Here is an 18,549-nt window from a genome sequence, read left to right on the forward strand (position 1 = left end):
GCACAATCAATCAAGCACTAAAATTACTCAATTTCACTGTCTCACGACTAGTTAATTAGAGAACGCGCGCCAGCTTTTGTAACACGAGCACACGCGCGTTGTATTTTGTACAACAGTGTTAGGTTGTGCGTTTATTAATATTATATCTCTTAATCCTAAGGAGATAGAAGCTTACAATATTCATCAAAGTTGTTCAGGTCATCCTGGCCTTCTTCATCTTTTTCTTCTTTTTGGCATTACATCCCCACACTGGGACAGACCAGCCTCGCAGCTTAATGTTCATTAAGCACTTCCACAGTTATTAACTGTTTCTAAAGCCAGGTTACCATTTTTGCATTCGTATATCATGAGGCTAGCACGATGATACTTTTATGCCCAGGGAAGTCGGCAGGGGCCCGGCACCGGGGATCGAACCCAGCCACCCTCAGCATGGTCTTGCTTTGTAACCGCGCGTCTTACCGCACGGCTAAGGAGGGTCATCCTGGCCGTCAATCTTAAATACTGACTAGTTGCGATGTGCGATGACTTAATGGGGTGGATATTTCAATATCTACAGGAATTAGAAAGTTGTTGTCTTCTACAAAGTTGTTCAGGTGGTCAAAACCATCGTGATGGAGGCTAGTATAGTTCGGAATTCGACTGATAGGCTGCGCTAGTGTACAAAGATTATAAGTCTAGTTAGATATCCCAAAATCTGTAGAATATAGAAAGTTGCCGTCTTCTACAAAGCTGCTCGGATGGTCAAAACCATTATAACGGAGAACAGATTAGTTTAGAATTCAACCTAGTGTAGAAAAAATACAAGTTTGACTGGAGAACTATTGAGATAGAGGAAAGTTTATTTTTGAATTCACCTGGCGGTGCTAGTGTATGAGGAATAACTTGGTAGGTTAGATATCTTAAAATCTGGGAGGATTAGAAAGTAGATTTCATCTACAAAGTTGTTCCGAAGGTGATTGGTGAAGGTGATCAATATGGAGGCAGACTTAGTTTGGAATTCAACCATTTGGCGGGGCTAGTATATAAGGAATTTATATTTTGGTTATATAGCCAGTGTCAGTTCCAATTAATATTCAACCACTTGCTAGTTCAAAAATAAAAAAATGACCCTTCCCCGTCCTATCACACTCCAATGCTCACGTTTGCCAATCGACTTTATAACGATGTTAGCAGAATCGATTGGCTAGTTTTAAAGATCGACGAATCCGACTGATGACTGGCATACAGAGCCTAAAATATTCATCTTCATGAAGCAACTTCGGTCCGAATTTTGACAAACATCGCATGAATATTCAAAACATAGAATGACATAGTCAAACGACTACTCCAACGATTCATTCATTCGACTTTCACTGAGTGTGCTTACTATGTGCAGAAACAACGTAATTAGCATTGTTTATGCTGATGTTTACCGTTGAAAGTGCCTCACGGACGAAAATCAGATTCAGTTCTTTGTAATAAGTTACTTTACTCATTTGAAAAGTGTTCAGATTTCAGATAAATTATCAATTTGTAAAATGTGCATAAATATTCAATGACTAATATTCAACCGAATATTGACAGTCCAGAGCCGATTATGAATGTGTCTGGAAGTGAACTGACAAGTGAAAAAAGGTAGACTTCACCAAAAATTTTCGATTATTTTACACTCTGCTGGTATATACTGATTTAAGCAAAAGTCACTCCATGAACCTTCCATAAGGTTCTACGTAAATACTTTGTATGCTAGGCAATTTTAAGGTCGAGATCACCCTATAGAAGGGGTCTGCTTATCCGGAAGAAATCAGTTCAGTTTTCGTCTGCGATAAATCAATAGCCTAATCATTATATGCGAACCAGTGGGATATATCATCAATCATCATCCTGTACAGTGCAGCATAAAACTTTTACAGAATTGAACCACTGGATAGCGCTTGTCTCTATGGAATATATCTAGGGGAAGATATTTCAATTTTTAAAACAATAAAATTTGTCTGAGTCTTGCTCCACAAAAGCTTCGTAGAAATCGTAAGCCATATTTCCTAATCTATTAAGTGGTTTCTTATATGTACACTATTTCTGCCAAGCGGTAAAATCCCAAACAGAATTGCCTCCAAGTTTAGCATTTTTGTAGAAGATCTCTTCCTAAATCTCACTAATTGCAAAATATCTAGTCGAATTCTTCATATACCAGCGCCGTCAAGCACTTGATTTCCAAACTAAACCTGCTTCTAAATTGGCTTTTGCCACGCAAAAGATTTTGAAAAGGATGACAACATTCTAAAGTCCACAAATTGCTACCTATCTAACCTAGCAAATTATTCCACATGCACTACCACTTTCAAGCAACTGAATACCCAATCAAAACTGTCTCTCTACTGGCTTTAGCCATCTGAGCAACTTTGAATAAGACGACAGCTTAGCTCTCTAAATGCCACAGATTGCGTTCTAACCAGTGTTTTCTCACACTAACACGGCCAAGCGGTTGAATTTCTAACTAAACCTGTTTCCACAGTGACTTTTACTACTATGTAATTTCTTATACCGTGCAAACTCAAACTTCGGACGCTTAAGCACTTACTGATATATAATCATCCTGGTTACTCACATTTTTAATCACAGTGTTTAAATCACCATTGTAATCATCAAGTGAAGTATTCATCTTTGGACTACGTATTTAATATGTGCAAGATATTTCGAAGAATGTTTACAATTTATAAAAATGTCCGGCTTCTGTTTGATTCAAACCTCGGACACCGGTTGGTTTGGATTCATACTTCGGACACAAAGATTCAAACATCGGACACCTGATTAAACAGTAATGGGAAGAATAATTGAAAACAATTCTCACTGCACAGCACAAACAGTCTTTTAATCATTCCGTTGCATTGTTTTAACATGTCTTATAAGAATGTAACTATACTAAAACATGCTAAATCTATTAGTCCTTGCTACCCAGCTTGACGAAACATTTCGATGAAATATTTCAGAAAATTTCCCATACGAATTGATGCGTCCGAAGTTTGAGTGTGTCCGAAATTTGATTCTCCACGGTACATTAGCGCCGCCAATTTTTTTTTATGCTCCAATATTGCCTTATATCACCCGAACATATTTGTTGAAGATAACAACTTTCCAAATTTCATAGATATTGTGATTTAAAAAGCTCATACACTAGCGCCACAAAGCAGATGAATTCCTAAATAAACCTGCTTTAACATTACTTTTACCAGCCGAGCAACTTTGTAGAAGACGGTTATTTTCTAAATCCAACAGATGGCGAAATATCTCAAAAAACAAGCAATTCCCCATTTACTTCCGCCGCTAAGTGGATGAATTTTATAGTAATTCTGGTTCCATATCGAATATTATCATCCGAACAACTGTTCAGTAGGCAGTAACTTTCTAAATCCAATAGATTCTGAAATATCTCACCTAAAATATTATTCATCATGCACTAGCGCCGCCAAGCGGTTGGATTCCAAAATAAACTTTCCAAAATAAAAAAAAAATAAAATTTCTTCGCAATAGTTCTTACCTTCCGAACAACATTTATTAGCGTCGCCAAGCGGATGAATTCCAAACTAAACTGACCTTTATCATGATGGTTTTGATCACTTGAACGACATTGTAAAAGACGCCAGTTTTCTGAATCTTACAATTTTGGAAGTACTTGGCCAAACATGGTGGTGAAAACTACACTCCGTATCATCGGATTCCCGGAGGATGCTTCAGAAAATTGTCTTGTGGTCACCCAATTATGGTCAAAAATTATCGAAAACCATTTTGTGGGCGGGAGGATAAGTGATTTGAGGAATACACGTTGGTTTCATGTCGATACTTGACTTAGGTAAAAATGACAGCAGAAAATTCACATGTGATGTAGAAAATACAACAGTGCGCGTGCTCGAGTGTTAAAAAAATAATCCACACATCTCTTGCCCGGTAGCTACTGCACATTCTATAATTTGGTTAGAGGCAAACAGGCAAATTTTTTTCAAAATTCAAATGAGATGAAAGATCACAATTTTGGTATAATTCTGCCACTGTTCTCTCATTCTGTCCAACTCCTGTGAGGCAACGTCTACACAGTATAAAAATGTTACAGCATATATGATGTAACAAAAAGGCCCCGTTCGATTCGACTCGTTTTTCCATCACTTTTTAAAATTACAGGTCGTCGTTGCTATGAAGCGAAAAAAAATTCCACTTGCTTGGTAGCCGCGCATCTTACCGAACGGCTAAGGAAGGATTTCAATAAATCCTTTAAGGCTTCTACGAAACTTTTTCTCGTGGACTTCTGATAATCCATATAAACTAATAATACTTCCTAATATTTGATGATATTTTTGTAAACTTACAAATCAGACCTACCGGACAGTACAGCAACTAAAATAATAACCCCGATGACAATGTTCTCAGCATTATTATGCTGAGGTAGGACAATGCCTTGACTCTCCCACCCACGAAAATTCGTACGTAGGACATCTCCTTCTTTTTTTTTGTTAAATATCTTGGCTGTGCATATGCACAGCATATGTTTCGAAATGGACAAATTGATATGAAATTTGCGAAAAAGAATCCACGTGTCTTGGAGGGACACGAACCCTCAACCTCCTACTCTCTAGATAGGCGTGATAACCCCTACACAACAAGACCACTTAAAGGTCACGTTTGCGGAAAAGCCATCAGAATCCGAGTACCAACCTCCACCGCGGTTAGCTCTCTTTCTTGCAAATTGAATATCTTTCGGATGCTTGATTTGTCCAATCTCCACATGTGCTTTACTATTGTATGTCCACAGCCAAGCGAGTGCACATTGTTTATTAAACGAGAGGATCGCACTCCATGCCCCCTAGTAACTGTCTGGGCGGGACGGTATAGAATGCGAATTCAATCGCACTCTGCTGTGCCAAAGGCTTGCTTGGCTAAAGCATTTGATGAGTTTGATTGCCTTTTACGTAAGCAGTCGCGTGTACTCAGACGACTAATGACGGTGAAAGACCGACACTTGATTACAATTAATTGCATATTATTCGGCAACTCGGCCGTACGAAAACTATTTTTTTGTTAAATATCTTGGCTGTGCATATGCACAGCATATGTTTCGAAATGGACAAATTGATATGAAATTTGCGAAAAAGAATCCACGTGTCTCCTTCTTGTCCTACCCATTCCCGGCGCCATTGCATACCATACCAGTAAATAGAAAGGTAAACATGCCTTTCAATTCTAATAAATCTTGATTATCTACCATGAATACATGAGGATAGTTTTTCGAATCCACCGTAATATGTACTGTCTTTTTTTTTCACAAAACAAGATAAGAAGTATATCATGCACAAGATGCTTAAAATTTGCATATTTGTACCTACAATTAAACACTTCGCATTTAACGTTTTCCTTATTTGATAGCAGAGAAGAGAGTGAATGAAAGGCAAGAAACTAACACTGAGTATGATGAATGCCACACCAAATTGAAGTAAATCGAGTAGGAAAGGAGAATGAAGCATACAAACTAAGTTTAAGTTATACAATCCAAATTTTAATTTATAGTTAAATTTAGTTGTGATATTATTCTTCAATAAACTTCTACATATTTCGTCAATGTAATAATTTTTATATTTATTTTCATAACTTTCAGTTTTTTTTTTATTTTTTTTTTTTTTCTTTGGTCCATTACTAATGATGAGATATTAAAATGATAATATGTATGATACAGTCCTTTATTCGATGAGCTCTGGCACTGTATTTTCGGGAATACATGGACCTACATCCTGTTGCTCCTTTCGTCCTCCACATCGTTTATTCCATGGGCCTTTGCACGATCCTTTTTCGCCATGATATCCAAATGTTCCATGACGATCACCTTTCTTGTGTCCATAATGTGGACGACGTCCCTTCTTGCACCTTTTGCCCTCATTATCGCTATCACTGTCAGAGCTGCTACTGCTACTGCTTGAACTGCTTGAGCTTGTACTGGCTTTGCGTCTCCGGGTCTGCATCTTGCGGCAAAATTTTTCCCAACGTTTTATCTCATGGCCGCGCATGGACCATCGAGGTCCCATCATTCCTTCGAATTCGTGTATCCCTCTTGGACAGAAACGTGCCATCATCATCGGTCCCATAGGATGGCGGCCCAAGGGATGTGGGCCCGATACATGTGGTCCATGCGGTCCATGAGGCCCACGCGGCCCAAATCCAACATGCATTTCACGGCCGTGAGGTCCATGATGGGGTGGTCCATGGTGGCCATGATGACCATGACGGCCATGCTGTGGTGGACCCCCATGGCCGTGACCGTGTCCTTGACGATCATTGTCTTGATGACGTCCTCGATGATTGTGTCGATCTCCATGCTTTCTTCCCCTATGATGAAAGTCGTCCAGATTCAAATCAGCCATGTTGTCCAACATGGATTCATCCTGCATAGCTGACTCTCGATTGGCAGCCAAATCCAATGCACTTTTTAATGTCAGATTTTCTCTCTCTTCACAAAGTCGATCCTGAATCGGACCAGGGTGCAATCCAACAATGAACTTATCCAACAGCAGTTGCTCTAAACGATCTCCAAATTTGCAGTTCATCGAATAATTCTTCAGCCTGGCGTACCAAGTTTTGACATCCTCACCACGTTGCTGCTCTGCTCGGTAGAACTTGGCCCTCTCACGGAAAATCGCAATCTCTGGTAGGAACTGCTTGGCCAACATTTCACACAATTCGTCATAAGTTTTGCTGTTCGGCGAATCTGGATGGCAAAGGTCTCGCAACAATCGGTATGTATCCGGGCCAATCACGCTGATCAGCACCGAAACCTTGCTACTGTTCGGTACCCCATTGGCTTTGAAGTACTCCTCCAGAATCTCGTAATAAACACTCCAGTCGTCTGTGTCCGCGTCGTACTCGGGAATAATTCCAACAAACTGGGCTTGCTGACCGGCGTTGGCAGCAGGGTTGCTGTTACTGTTTGAAGTCATCTTTGCGTTCTGATACTGCCAGATACCGTACCGGAGACTATTTATACTCCAACACCAGACAGCAATATAATTCGTTATCATTAGGCGCGGATGGACGCGGACGGTTGCTGGTATTCATGTTTTTTCATGTCGCGTCCGTTTGATTGTTCGCGGAATCCACCTCTCTCGCGACATGATGAGTCACTAATCATGTTTCTAAAGTTCGCAGCCATACGAAGACACATTTTACCGCACATGAGTAAATTTGCATCGGTGTTGGATTCTTTCTGTGGCTTGTTTTGATTACACAATTGGAAGTCAGCCGGTCGGCTCGCCACCAGAATTTCGACGCAAAACGTGACTCTGCTGTTTTATTTTAGTTCCAAATCAAAACTCTATTATCGCTTGGGGGGTGTGTCGAAGCAAGACTTGTTTATAAACAAGAATCTTGTTTTCTGTAATGTATGTCAGTTTCGCCGGGTCATTAGTTGAAGATGTTCTGATACAAGTATCCGAACGAAAATAATGTAATCGAATAACTCAGATAAGCTTCGCGAGACCCCTCGTAAACATGCAGGAACATGCGTTGTGAACATGATCCCACTTGTTTGAACATGTTCTACAAAAAGAGACGGAAACCCTTATCAATTCATGTTCATGCGTCACCATTTAGGCGGGCCGTGTGCAAGCTCAGTCATGTTCAGACGCAACAATGTGTCCAGTTACAATCGTGTTGAAGTAAAATTATATTTCTGGAATTAGAGATGACGAAATATGATGAATGGAAGTACTGCAAACAATTTTTAAAAATGTTTGATATGATATGATTATGGTAGTATATATTTATTGCAGCCTCAACAAAACATTCGTCATCCAAAAAAATTGAATTCACGTATTATTAGGATTAAAAACCAACTTAATTCAATTAGTGGTGATACTGCTTTTCTCGCATTTATCCAAGACACACACATCTTCACACAGTTTTGCACACCATCCACCGTTGCTTTGATCAGTCTGGTAAGCTTCCCAGGGAAGCTGTTCTCGTCCATAATTTTCCATAGCTCTACGCGGTCTATACTGTCGTATGCCGCCTTGAATTCAACGAACAGATGGTGCGTTGGGACCTGGTATTCACGGCATTTTTGAAGGATTTGCCGTACAGTAAAGATCTGGTCCGTTGTCGAGCGGCCGTCAACGAAGCCGGCTTGATAACTTCCCACGAACTCATTCACTAATGATGACAGACGACGGAAGATGATCTGGGATATCACTTAGTGGGCGGCATTAAGGATGGTGATTAAGTGATGAACTTTGTTAAAAACTTGAAAATCACTCTAATAAAGTTAAAAAAAAAGGTTGGTGATCGCTCGAAAGTTCTCACACTCCAGCTTGTCGCCTTTTTTATAGATGGGGCATATAACCCCTTCCTTCCACTCCTCCGGTAGCTGTTCGGTTTCCCAGATTCTGACTATCAGTTTGTGCAGGCAAGTGGCCAGCTTTTCCGGGGCCATCTTGATGAGCTCAGCTCCGATACCATCCTTACCAGCTGCTTTATTGGTCTTTAGCTGTTGAATGGCATCCTTAACTTCCCTCAAGGTGGGGGCTTCCATCGTCCGCTGAACTGACGTAGTCATCTCCTCCGCTGCCTTGACTTTCACTGCCTGTACTCTCAGCGCCATTCAGATGTTCCTCGTAGTGCTGCTTCCACCTTTCGATCACCACACGTTCGTCCGTCAAGATGCTCCCATCCTTATCCCGGCACATTTCGGCTCGCGGCACGAAGCCTTTGCGGAATGCGTTGAGCTTCTGATAGAACTTGCGTGTATCTTGAGAACGGCACAGCTGTTCCATCTCCTCGCACTCCGCTTCTTCCAGGCGGCGTTTCTTCTCCTGAAAAAGGTGGGTTTGCTGTCTCCGCTTCCGTCTAAAACGTTCCACGTTCTGCCGGGTACCTTGCTGCAGCGCGACCGCCCGCGCTGCGTCCTTCTCCTCCAGAATCTGTCTGCACTCTTCGTCGAACCAATCGTTCCGTCGACTTCGACCCATATACCCGACGTTGTTCTCCGCTGCGTTGTTAATGGCTGCTTTGACTGTATTCCAGCAGTCCTCAAGAGGGGCCCAATCGAGCTCACCCTCTTCCGGCAACGCTGCCTCGAGATGCGGCGCGTATGCAGTGGCGACATCAGGTTGCTTCAGTCGCTCTAGGTCGTACCGCGGCGGTCGTCGGTACCGAACATTGTTGATGACGGATAGTTTTGGGCGCAGTTTAACCATCACCAGATAGTGGTCAGAGCAGAGTCGATGTTAGCGCCACGATATGTCCTGACGTCGATAATGTCGGAGAAGTGCCGTCCATCAATCAGAAGGTCGATTTGTGATTCTGTCTGCAGTGGTGATCTCCAGGTGTACCGATACGGAAGGCTGTGTTGGAAGTAGGTGCTGCGAATGGCCATATTCTGGCCATATCCTTATCATCATCAGTGCTTCCGGAGTGTGGGCTATGGACGTTGATTATGCTGAAGTTGAAGAACCGGCCTTTGACCCTCAACCTGCACATTCTTTCATTGATCGGCCACCACCCGATCACGCGCCTTTGCATGTCGCCCATCACTATGAAAGCTGTTCCCAGCTCGTGTGTGTTGCCGCAGCTCTGGTAGATGGTATGATTACCTCTAAACGTTCGCACCATTGATCCCTTCCAACAAACCTCCAGCAGCGCTACGATGCCGAATCCACGGTCCTTGAGCACATCGGCGAGTATGCGTGTGCTCCCGATGAAGTTGAGAGATTTGCAGTTCCACGAACCGAGTTTCCAATCGCTAGTCCCTTTTCGTCGCAGTGGTCTTCGCCGATGGTTCCGGTCCGTACTCTCTTGTTGATTGTTCGCTTTTTTAAAGGCTGGCTTGCAGGCCCTGACACCAAACCCCCTAAATTTCCGGATTACCATTCCTCCTTATTCCCGGTGGACCATGGTGTACAATTTCACTTAGAGTCCCTCGCTGGCACTCGGACGATAATCAGCCGCCTCTAACATGGAGAACAGACGCTGTTGTGAGCCGATCCTGACATGGAGAACATACGCTCAGTAAGATTTGCACCTCAGGAGAGGAGCAAACCACCCCTTCCCTGTCAGCATACGACATCACTCATATGTGAAATATTTGTAGGAATTCCTGATGTTTTCTCATAAAATTCGCAGTGAAACTTTCATGAAAACTTCCGCAAAAACAGTTTGAAATACTTTTGAATTTATTTGTTTTAAACACTTCTAGTAAATTGTTGATAGAACTCCCAAAAGTTAACTTGGGACATGCTTGTGGAATATTTGTATAACTGGTCATACTTTACAAAAAACTCATAGGACAACCAACTGTCTGAATCTTGCGAGAAAATTTCACTTTCTACCGTTCTGGTTGGCTACATTTTCTGCAGCCATCAGCAAGGACGGCCATCATTCCCAATAAATTTTCTGTCCCTATGGCGTGCCTAGCGGGATGATACGGTCCATATAATTGATTTGATGTAAATCATCGTGTGTTCATCATCAGCATCAACAACACTTAAGTGACATTTATCTGAAAATTGTGGTAAGTCATCGAGTGACCATTGCACTATGGGGGATCCCCATACAAGCGAGCGGTCAAAAATAAAATTGGACTTTTAAAGTGATTTTCCACTTAGTTTTAGCTGTGTATGGTCGAAATAGCATGAATATACAATTTCCAACCCCCCCCCCCCTTTGGGGATCGTCTATGAATTACGTAATTATTTTTTCATAGGTTCGATTAACGTGACAAAGCAAACCTATTTGGGAAGTTGAAATTTCGTGCGTTTTCTTAAGGAGAAGGAAGGGGCTGTACAAAAACTAAGTTCAGCAATTTATGGACATTATGGCGGCGATCATGTTAAATGACATTAATTTCATGACATTCCGTGATATTTTTTGTTCTCACTCTCATGCCTCACAATTTGTATTTAGAACAATTTGTTTGACAAAGTACTAGGATCTGAAGGATCATAAAGCATTAAATGTTAAGCAAATAATCAGAATTGAAAATAACTTTTGAAAAAGGGTATTAGCAAATTAGAAATCGCAATCCCATGACATTTTTACGTGTACAAGTTATTCAAAAATGAGATTAATATATTCTCAAAAATGTGGACATTCATTGTGGAATGTAAGAATGCTCCATTCTTCCGAAAAGCAAAATTCTTTTAATTTAAATAACAACACTATTTGAATTACTTTTGATTTGTTTTCATGATTTCTACAAGTTATATACAGCATCATTCTTTTTCTGTGTCAAGGTTTAAGTCTTCAATGATATTTTCTTCAATTCCATCAACGATGGAAGATGAGATAAATTCATCTAAAGTATTAGAAGATAAAGAACTTTTGAAAATCTTCAAATATTACAAAATTACGCATGGCATAAGAATAACTAAGTGAAAAATTTTTTCCAACGTCTCCTCGTTATCCAAATCGAGCTTAAAATGGATCTGATTCATGTAAGGCACGAAGGAAAATGTCAACATTTGCCTCTCTTGATCATTTTCTTGCATTATGAGTTCTAAATTTCTTCAACTGTTTATATTGACTTTCCGCTGGTTGTTCAGCCAGTGAACCTCAAAGTGTAGATGAGTGAATAAATATTTCCCTACCATTAGCCAGACATTCATGAACACTAGCAGGAATTTCATACGCTCCGTTCTAACTAAGATATTGTTCGTCTTTACTTTTGCAATAAACATGTCGGGAATTATTGATTCCAGGAGATTTATAAATATTTACATATTATGAAATCTCATATTTAGTTCTCCATCAGTAGCTAATGAATAGCTCAGAAAATTAGGTTTAGAGAATGACTCAAACCACTCAAGCCCCAAACGCATTTCAGCGGAATGGCGACGGAAACGGTAAAATTTGACAGGAAATATATGAGCGAACTGTTAAATCCTTCCGTTACCGTTGTGCTGCATTGCATTGGGGTCTTATTCATTTACTCCTTTGAAAAGTTAATTAAATGAGCTCAAATGGTTATAAATAAAGTCGAAGTTATTACCAATAAATGTATTTTGACCATACCCTTTGAGCGCATAGTTCAGTCTGACCCATTTTCAATAGGAAACGATGGGACTAGATTTCCCGTCGAATGAAACTTGTTGCGAGAAAATCGGACACAAATAAGTGTCTAAATGGCGATTGCGTTCTTTTGCGCACATACATACAGACGCGCATGCACACACATACAGACATCACCTCAATTCTTCGCGCTGAGTTAGTTGATATATACCACTAGGGGTCTCCGGGCCTTCTATCAAACATTCGTTTTGGAATGAGCATTAACCTTGGAGTACGAGAGAGGCAAAACACGGTAAAAAACAAATGAAAAAAAAATCAGAGTGACTTAACTCTGTTAATTGCAAATACTGGCAAGAAATTCTTTCGGGACATTTTAGTCGAAGCTTTGTCCTTGATGTGTATCATAAAAGAACCTGGGGATTCCTGAGGAAAAAAAGTTCTTCACTATCAAAGTTGAAAATAGCGTCGTTTTTGAAAAAATATTGCTTCCGCATTTTTTCAATTTTTTTCACAGTGTAACCATTAGTTTTTGCACACCATTTAAAAGCTTATACAATAACCTTTGTAATGATGTATTAACATTGAAGAAAAAACATTTAAAAAATATTTCAATAAATAGTTGAAAATAAAATATTTTTCAGAAAATTTGCTAACTTTTTACCCATTTCTGACTTTTGCCACCTTATATCTTTGGAACTAGTGCACCTAGAGACTTCAAATTCAGAATTTCTCTTAATTAGAGTATTGACAATGGAGAGAAAATATTTTAAAATAATTCGGAAGACATGACATTTTCGATTAATGACCGCCCGAAATCCTATAGTGCATTGTCGACAGCAATTTTAAAATATTCTCGTAAGATTTGGACAATCGTTTGGTTGCTGTAAGTGGTTTTAAAGGTGCATCAAGCGAAAATCTGTGCTTTTCAGGACCACCATTTAAAACGGAAGAGTGTTGATTTGAGACGAATTTTCTTCAAAGTGATCCGTTATGGCGTCGGTAGCGGTCTAACCGGTCCAAATAAACTGGTCAATTTCAGAATTAGTCCTACGTCTCAATTGGATTGTTTAGCAGAGAAAAATATGAGGTTTTTTATAGTTTAACATAAAGAGTATGCTTTTCTAATCTACAACATATTTTTACTTTGTTCGTAAACATTTTTATATAGTAAACAATAGGCCATTACAATTAACACGGAAATTTTGAAATACTCATTAAATGAGGCAATTTCACCCATTTTTTTAAATTGTTTTGAGATGTCGAAAAATGGGTATTTTTTTCTTAAACAAAAAAGAGTATTTTTCCTCATCAACGAATATCTCTTCCGAAAGATTATATTGGGTAAATTATATTATATAGAAGCTACAAGAGGACATGTATCAAAGAAAACTTCTACGACGCGATGATGACCAAAGCCATCGAACTGGATAAGTTTGAGCTGAGGAAAGGAGCAAGGAGGAGGCTGAGTACTTGAATACATGGAAGAGAAGAAGTTTTTTTTTGTTGCTTTTCGAAATCAAGATTTTAATAAAAATAACGTTCCATTCGTTTTTAAATTATTCAACACGGGATATTATTTCGATTCAATTTAATTCATCCTAACCTTAATTCTGCTGCTGCTGTTTTAGTAAAATAAGGATCAGAATAGTCAGGAGTATTAAAAACCCATTTTTTGAAGTTTATGGCACTTACTCATTAATGAGTAAACGCGATTTACCCATTAAATGAGTTATGTTGCTTTTGTTAGAAATGGGTACGAAAATATCCATTAATGGGTACTAGCGTGCTTCCGTGAATAGAATGACATCAACATTCATAGAGTGACGTTGGCCCATGCAGCATAAGAACCAATTTTTAGTCCCATATAAATTTAAAATGAAATTTAAAAATACTTCCGGGGCTCCAAAAATTCTGAAAAATTGGAGTTCGGCTCAGTTTTTCCTGCAGATTCACAATATGTAAAAACATCGATACCCCTAAACCTGGGTGCTGCGGATAGAATCAATTTGGTTGTCAAACTGAAGCCAAAATTTTCTATTGTGCCGGAGCCAAACATTGAAGATTGTGGTTATGTTCGTTTCTGATCTAATATTGAGAAGTATTATTATTTTGGAAAAAAATAAAAATAAACTTTGTTTGAGTTTTGTATTCTTTGTAACAAATATTCTCACATTATATTTCGAGTGGAAATTTAGTGGGAATGCAACTAAAAAGCATTCGTTACGAAATTTCACGAGATTCCGCAGCTGATCGGAGCATGAATGTATGTAAACAATCGTAAAGTCATGTAGAGTCTAGCGCATTTGTGCACTCTCATGCAGCGTGGAAAGAGAAATTCGAAGAGCGGGAAATGTTTGACAGCCAAGTAACTGCAAAATAATTTTGTTTATGGGAGTGATTTCAAAATATCCCTCTGCTCGCTTGAGCGCAGAAAAGCGGCTCTATCCGCAGTACCCAGCCCTAAACAACCCAATTGCGTACAGCTTGAAAGATATTTTAGTTACCAGATGAAGATTGTCGCTTCGGTTTTTTTTTCCTGCTGTCTGAAACATGTGTGGTACCTGACTGTCAAATCGTATGTAGGGGAAACTGGGGTAATATGCACCCCCGGGGCAAAACGACCCTTTGGCATTTTTGAGTACATTTTCGGCAGTTTTTCGATAGTATTTACTACAGAGCATGTAATTCGGATCTCGAACTACCAACTCAATAGTAAACATTCTTGAAAATATTCCTGGAACACCGCTAAAAAAGCCAAAAGGTCGTTTTGCCCCGGGGGTGCATATTACCCCAGTTTACCCTATTTTTCCTTCATTGACATTTGGATCCCCTATCCTCGCCAGCAAAAGATGTTCCGGACAGCGACGACAGCGGCAATCTTTATCTGGTAACTAAAATATCTTTTGGCTACACCACAGAGAAACAGACGTCTCACTCAACATATGTTCCATCGTACACCTTTTTAACGGTTTATTTAACTTTTTGTAGGTGGTCAATCGGCCACCGATGGCGCTTTCATCGATTTTGCTTGTGTTTGACGTTTGCACACTACCGCCATCTGGTTGCCGCATGGCCACTCACCGGGATTTTAGTATTGGGCGACAATGTTTTCGTGACGATGATTTTGATTGCAATTTGTTCAAAGTGAGACGTCTGTTTCTCTGTGGCTACACCTTTGAGATTTTAATAGAGTGTTTCCTACCATATTTATCTACATCTACATGGCAGTCGTTAAAAGGCGATGAGTCGTTTATGTAGCCCGAATTCTTTGTGTTGTTTATTACAATTTGCCTACTACCTTAAATGTGTTCTAATCTAAAATCCTTCAATCAGTTCAATAGATTTCTTCTTCCTCTCACGATTTAACTCGGAACGAAGATTTCATTTCTGATTTCAAACATATCCTCGTACTTATGAGATTTGTTATTATTTAACTCTATATCAAGTATTAATATTCAGAGCTGCAGCGTTGTCTTTCCATCGCTTTGCCTCCTTTGCGAAATTTTAGTGCTGTTCAATGAGCAGCTCGAAGTAGCTCGAAGTTGTCCCCGTCCTGCTGATTCTTTTTTGTCAACAAACGGACATGAGAGGGATGGGAATAACTTCGAGCTAATCCGAGCTGCTCATTGGACATTATTCTATGCAATTTTCATACTATACGTTATATTACGTTCGAAGCAGAAAATCTTGACTAGATAATTAAAAACCCAAACAATTTAGCTGATAGTGATATTCCCTTTCTCGTAATTGTTGAAAACACCAACTGTCTAAGACAAGTTTAATACTTTCCATTTAATTCCATTAAGTTTAATGGAAAGTACTTAACTCGTCTTAGACAGTTGAAGACATTCCACCAAGAGAGCTTAAATTTATTTCTAAAAACACCAACTTTTTTGATTAAATGCACCATTTCCATCATAACTATTGATTGCAATGGTAATGGTTGCTCGTGAATAAATTACATACTGATTGTGCGACCCTAAATAGCCAGAACGAAATTATGACAGCGACTCTCCTTGTATGCGTGTGCACGCCGCGGAGATCTGATCAGAAGGGTAGAGTCATGGCTTGCTGCTTGCCGACTGACACGCTGAGGTGTGAGAATCTATAAACACACGCTTAAGGCATTGTACTCAAACCCCACATTCCCCTTCTTCTCTCATTGAGAAGGCAAAAAAAATCTACCAGCATTGGATGGAATTCTTTTTTTTTTCTGGGTTATTTAAATGAGACAAAGGTAAACATCTGTTGCATTTGAGAAACCGACTCCATTGAAAATTGCACACCAAAATAAAAACATAATCATGGTTTTAATACCATAACAATGATATAGAACATGGGTTCCCAAGCTGCGGGTTTTGACGTAGGACTACGTCTGTGTTTTCTATATTGGGGTACACTTTACGATTGCGAAAATCGGGGACCGTCACGAAAGTATGATAGACTTAAAACTTTGATATCTAAGCCGTTTCTCGATGAATTTTCAATTTTTTTGGACCATTCGATCAAGGATGAGTCAACGCTTCTTTGTATTTATATGGAAATACTGAATTTTAACTATTTATTATCGAAAATTGATAAAAAGTTTAGAAATAGGTCAACCAACCAATCACGAACATGTATCACTAGCACAGACATCAAAAATCAATCACTTGCGGGTTTGGATCTAATCCTCAGTTTGAACAAGATTTTACGCAGAGCAGACACATCAAAGCGATCGCAGCGAAGCGGACACAGTATCACGGAGGCGTTAATAACATTTTCAAAGGAAATCCATCGCATTGGTGGTGGTGCTCGATGTGTTGCTGCAGATCATTCAACCTCAACGAACGAGAATTTCATATGAAGAAAAGGTTGACCATAAAAATAGCACTGTGGCGATCCCGCACCGCCAGTGCCGATGCTGAAAATTTATTACAAATTGAGGTGTCAGTTAATTGGAAAGGTACATTGGGAAAAGAAAATTGGTTCTTTTCAGGACCAGCATTTTATGGAAAGAAAGAGTTAATTGCGAAAATGGACTGTTTCGGTGACATCGGGTTTGGCGTGGTAGCTTGGTTGTTGTTAGTGATCCCATCCATTCAAATTTACTGCATCATCTCCCTCCGACGCGCTATTAAATTCGTTATTTACGATTGAGATTTGCACTTTGAAGGAAGTTTATTTCGGATAGTCGGATCAACCTTCTTGTGTATAAAATGGTGGCTTTTATATAAAATCAATGAAGACGCCACCTCAATTTTACACTTTACACAGCAAACACCCATCGATGAACGTCGCTCGGACAGACAGATACCAAAAGCTAATGTTTTGCAAAATGAAGAAACTCTGAAGAAACTGTTGTCGTTCTTCGCAGCAATACGCAAGATAAACTACATCTCATAACCAAATTTAGAATCTAGCGAGAAAATTTCAAAGGAATCTTAGAATTTGTCATTCTTCGAACGGTCCGTTGTCTGCGGAATCTCGATCGAAATGGCTCGCGCGCGCCGAAAAGCAGCTTTCTTATATCTAATGAAGTAATTCCATTAGCCCCGCCCCTTCATTAATCGTTATGAGTGTACATTATATTTACACCCATATCAGATCACAAAGGGGCGGGGTTAACGAGCTTAATTTATTAAATTCAAAAAAGCTGCTTTCCGGCGCGCGCGAGCCATTTTGATCGGGATTCCACAAAGAGCGGTTCGACATTCAATGCAGCGAGCGGACACAGCAGCACGGAGTGGGTGGCAATGCTGAAAATTTATTTCAACTTTTGAAGGCCTAGCGAAAAATCATCAAGTGGCGGTCGGACAGTTGCAACGCCAGGTGTCGACAAGCGATTGGATGCAGTAAGTTATCGGACAAAGACGCATTGGGAAAAGAAAATTGGTTCTTCTCAGGACCAGCATTTTATGGAAAGAAAGAGCTAATTGCGAAAGTGGATTGTTTCGGTGGCATCGGGTTTAGCGTGGTAGCTTGGTTGCTGTTAGTAATTCCATCCGTTCAAATTAATTGCATCATCTCCCTCCGCCGCGCTATCAAATTTGCTAGTTACGATTGACTTTTGCACTTTGAAGAAAGTTCATATCGGATTGTCGGATCAACCTTCTTTTGTATGCATAAAGACCTTTTTGGAGGACGCCATTCTCAAAAATGGCCGAAATAAAGGAGAAATAAGCATAATCAGAAGTGGCGTGAAACCAAACACAAATATGTTTATATGCAACGTTTGGTCTTTGCCCGCGATGTAAGTTTTCGTGGCAAAGTAAGGATTGTGATGTCCCCGACTGAAAGCCAGTCGAGTGGCTTCAGCGGTCAATGAGTCATGTTAATTCCACGGTTAGAGACTCAAAGTCCATCCAACTGGGAACAACTATTCGACTTCTTGATTCAGTTGGCCTCCGAGCAGTTTGCTCAATGTTAACAAAACGACACAATTATTATGGCAAATACTATCAATTTAAAATAGCTACATAGTCCTACGTCACCTTTGCGTACAACCCGATTGGGCTGCACCTTTGAGTTTTTATTTATTACCAGACTAAG

At 39.8% G+C, this 18,549-nt stretch overlaps 2 protein-coding genes across 2 annotated transcripts in view; one reads left to right on the forward strand and one right to left on the reverse strand.

The window, feature by feature from the left end:
- Window positions 1–18,549, forward strand: part of LOC134214466 (opsin Rh4) — a 371,396-nt gene that overhangs the window by 210,070 nt on the left and 142,777 nt on the right. The gene's annotated exons all lie outside the window — the stretch shown is intronic.
- On the reverse strand, window positions 5,637–7,240 carry LOC134214462 (uncharacterized). Its single transcript, XM_062693828.1, has one exon. The coding sequence runs from the start codon at window positions 7,035–7,037 to the stop codon at window positions 5,706–5,708; it is 1,332 nt and encodes a 443-aa protein (XP_062549812.1). The 5' UTR covers window positions 7,038–7,240; the 3' UTR covers window positions 5,637–5,705.

This window comes from Armigeres subalbatus, chromosome 2, assembly GCF_024139115.2.
Source record: "Armigeres subalbatus isolate Guangzhou_Male chromosome 2, GZ_Asu_2, whole genome shotgun sequence".
NCBI classification, from domain to species: Eukaryota; Metazoa; Arthropoda; class Insecta; order Diptera; family Culicidae; genus Armigeres; species Armigeres subalbatus.

What these genes read in the sequence shown, in the direction of transcription:
- LOC134214462 (XM_062693828.1), bottom strand. Translation starts at nt 7,037, where the DNA reads ATGATAACGAATTATATTGCTGTCTGGTGTTGGAGTATAAATAGTCTC.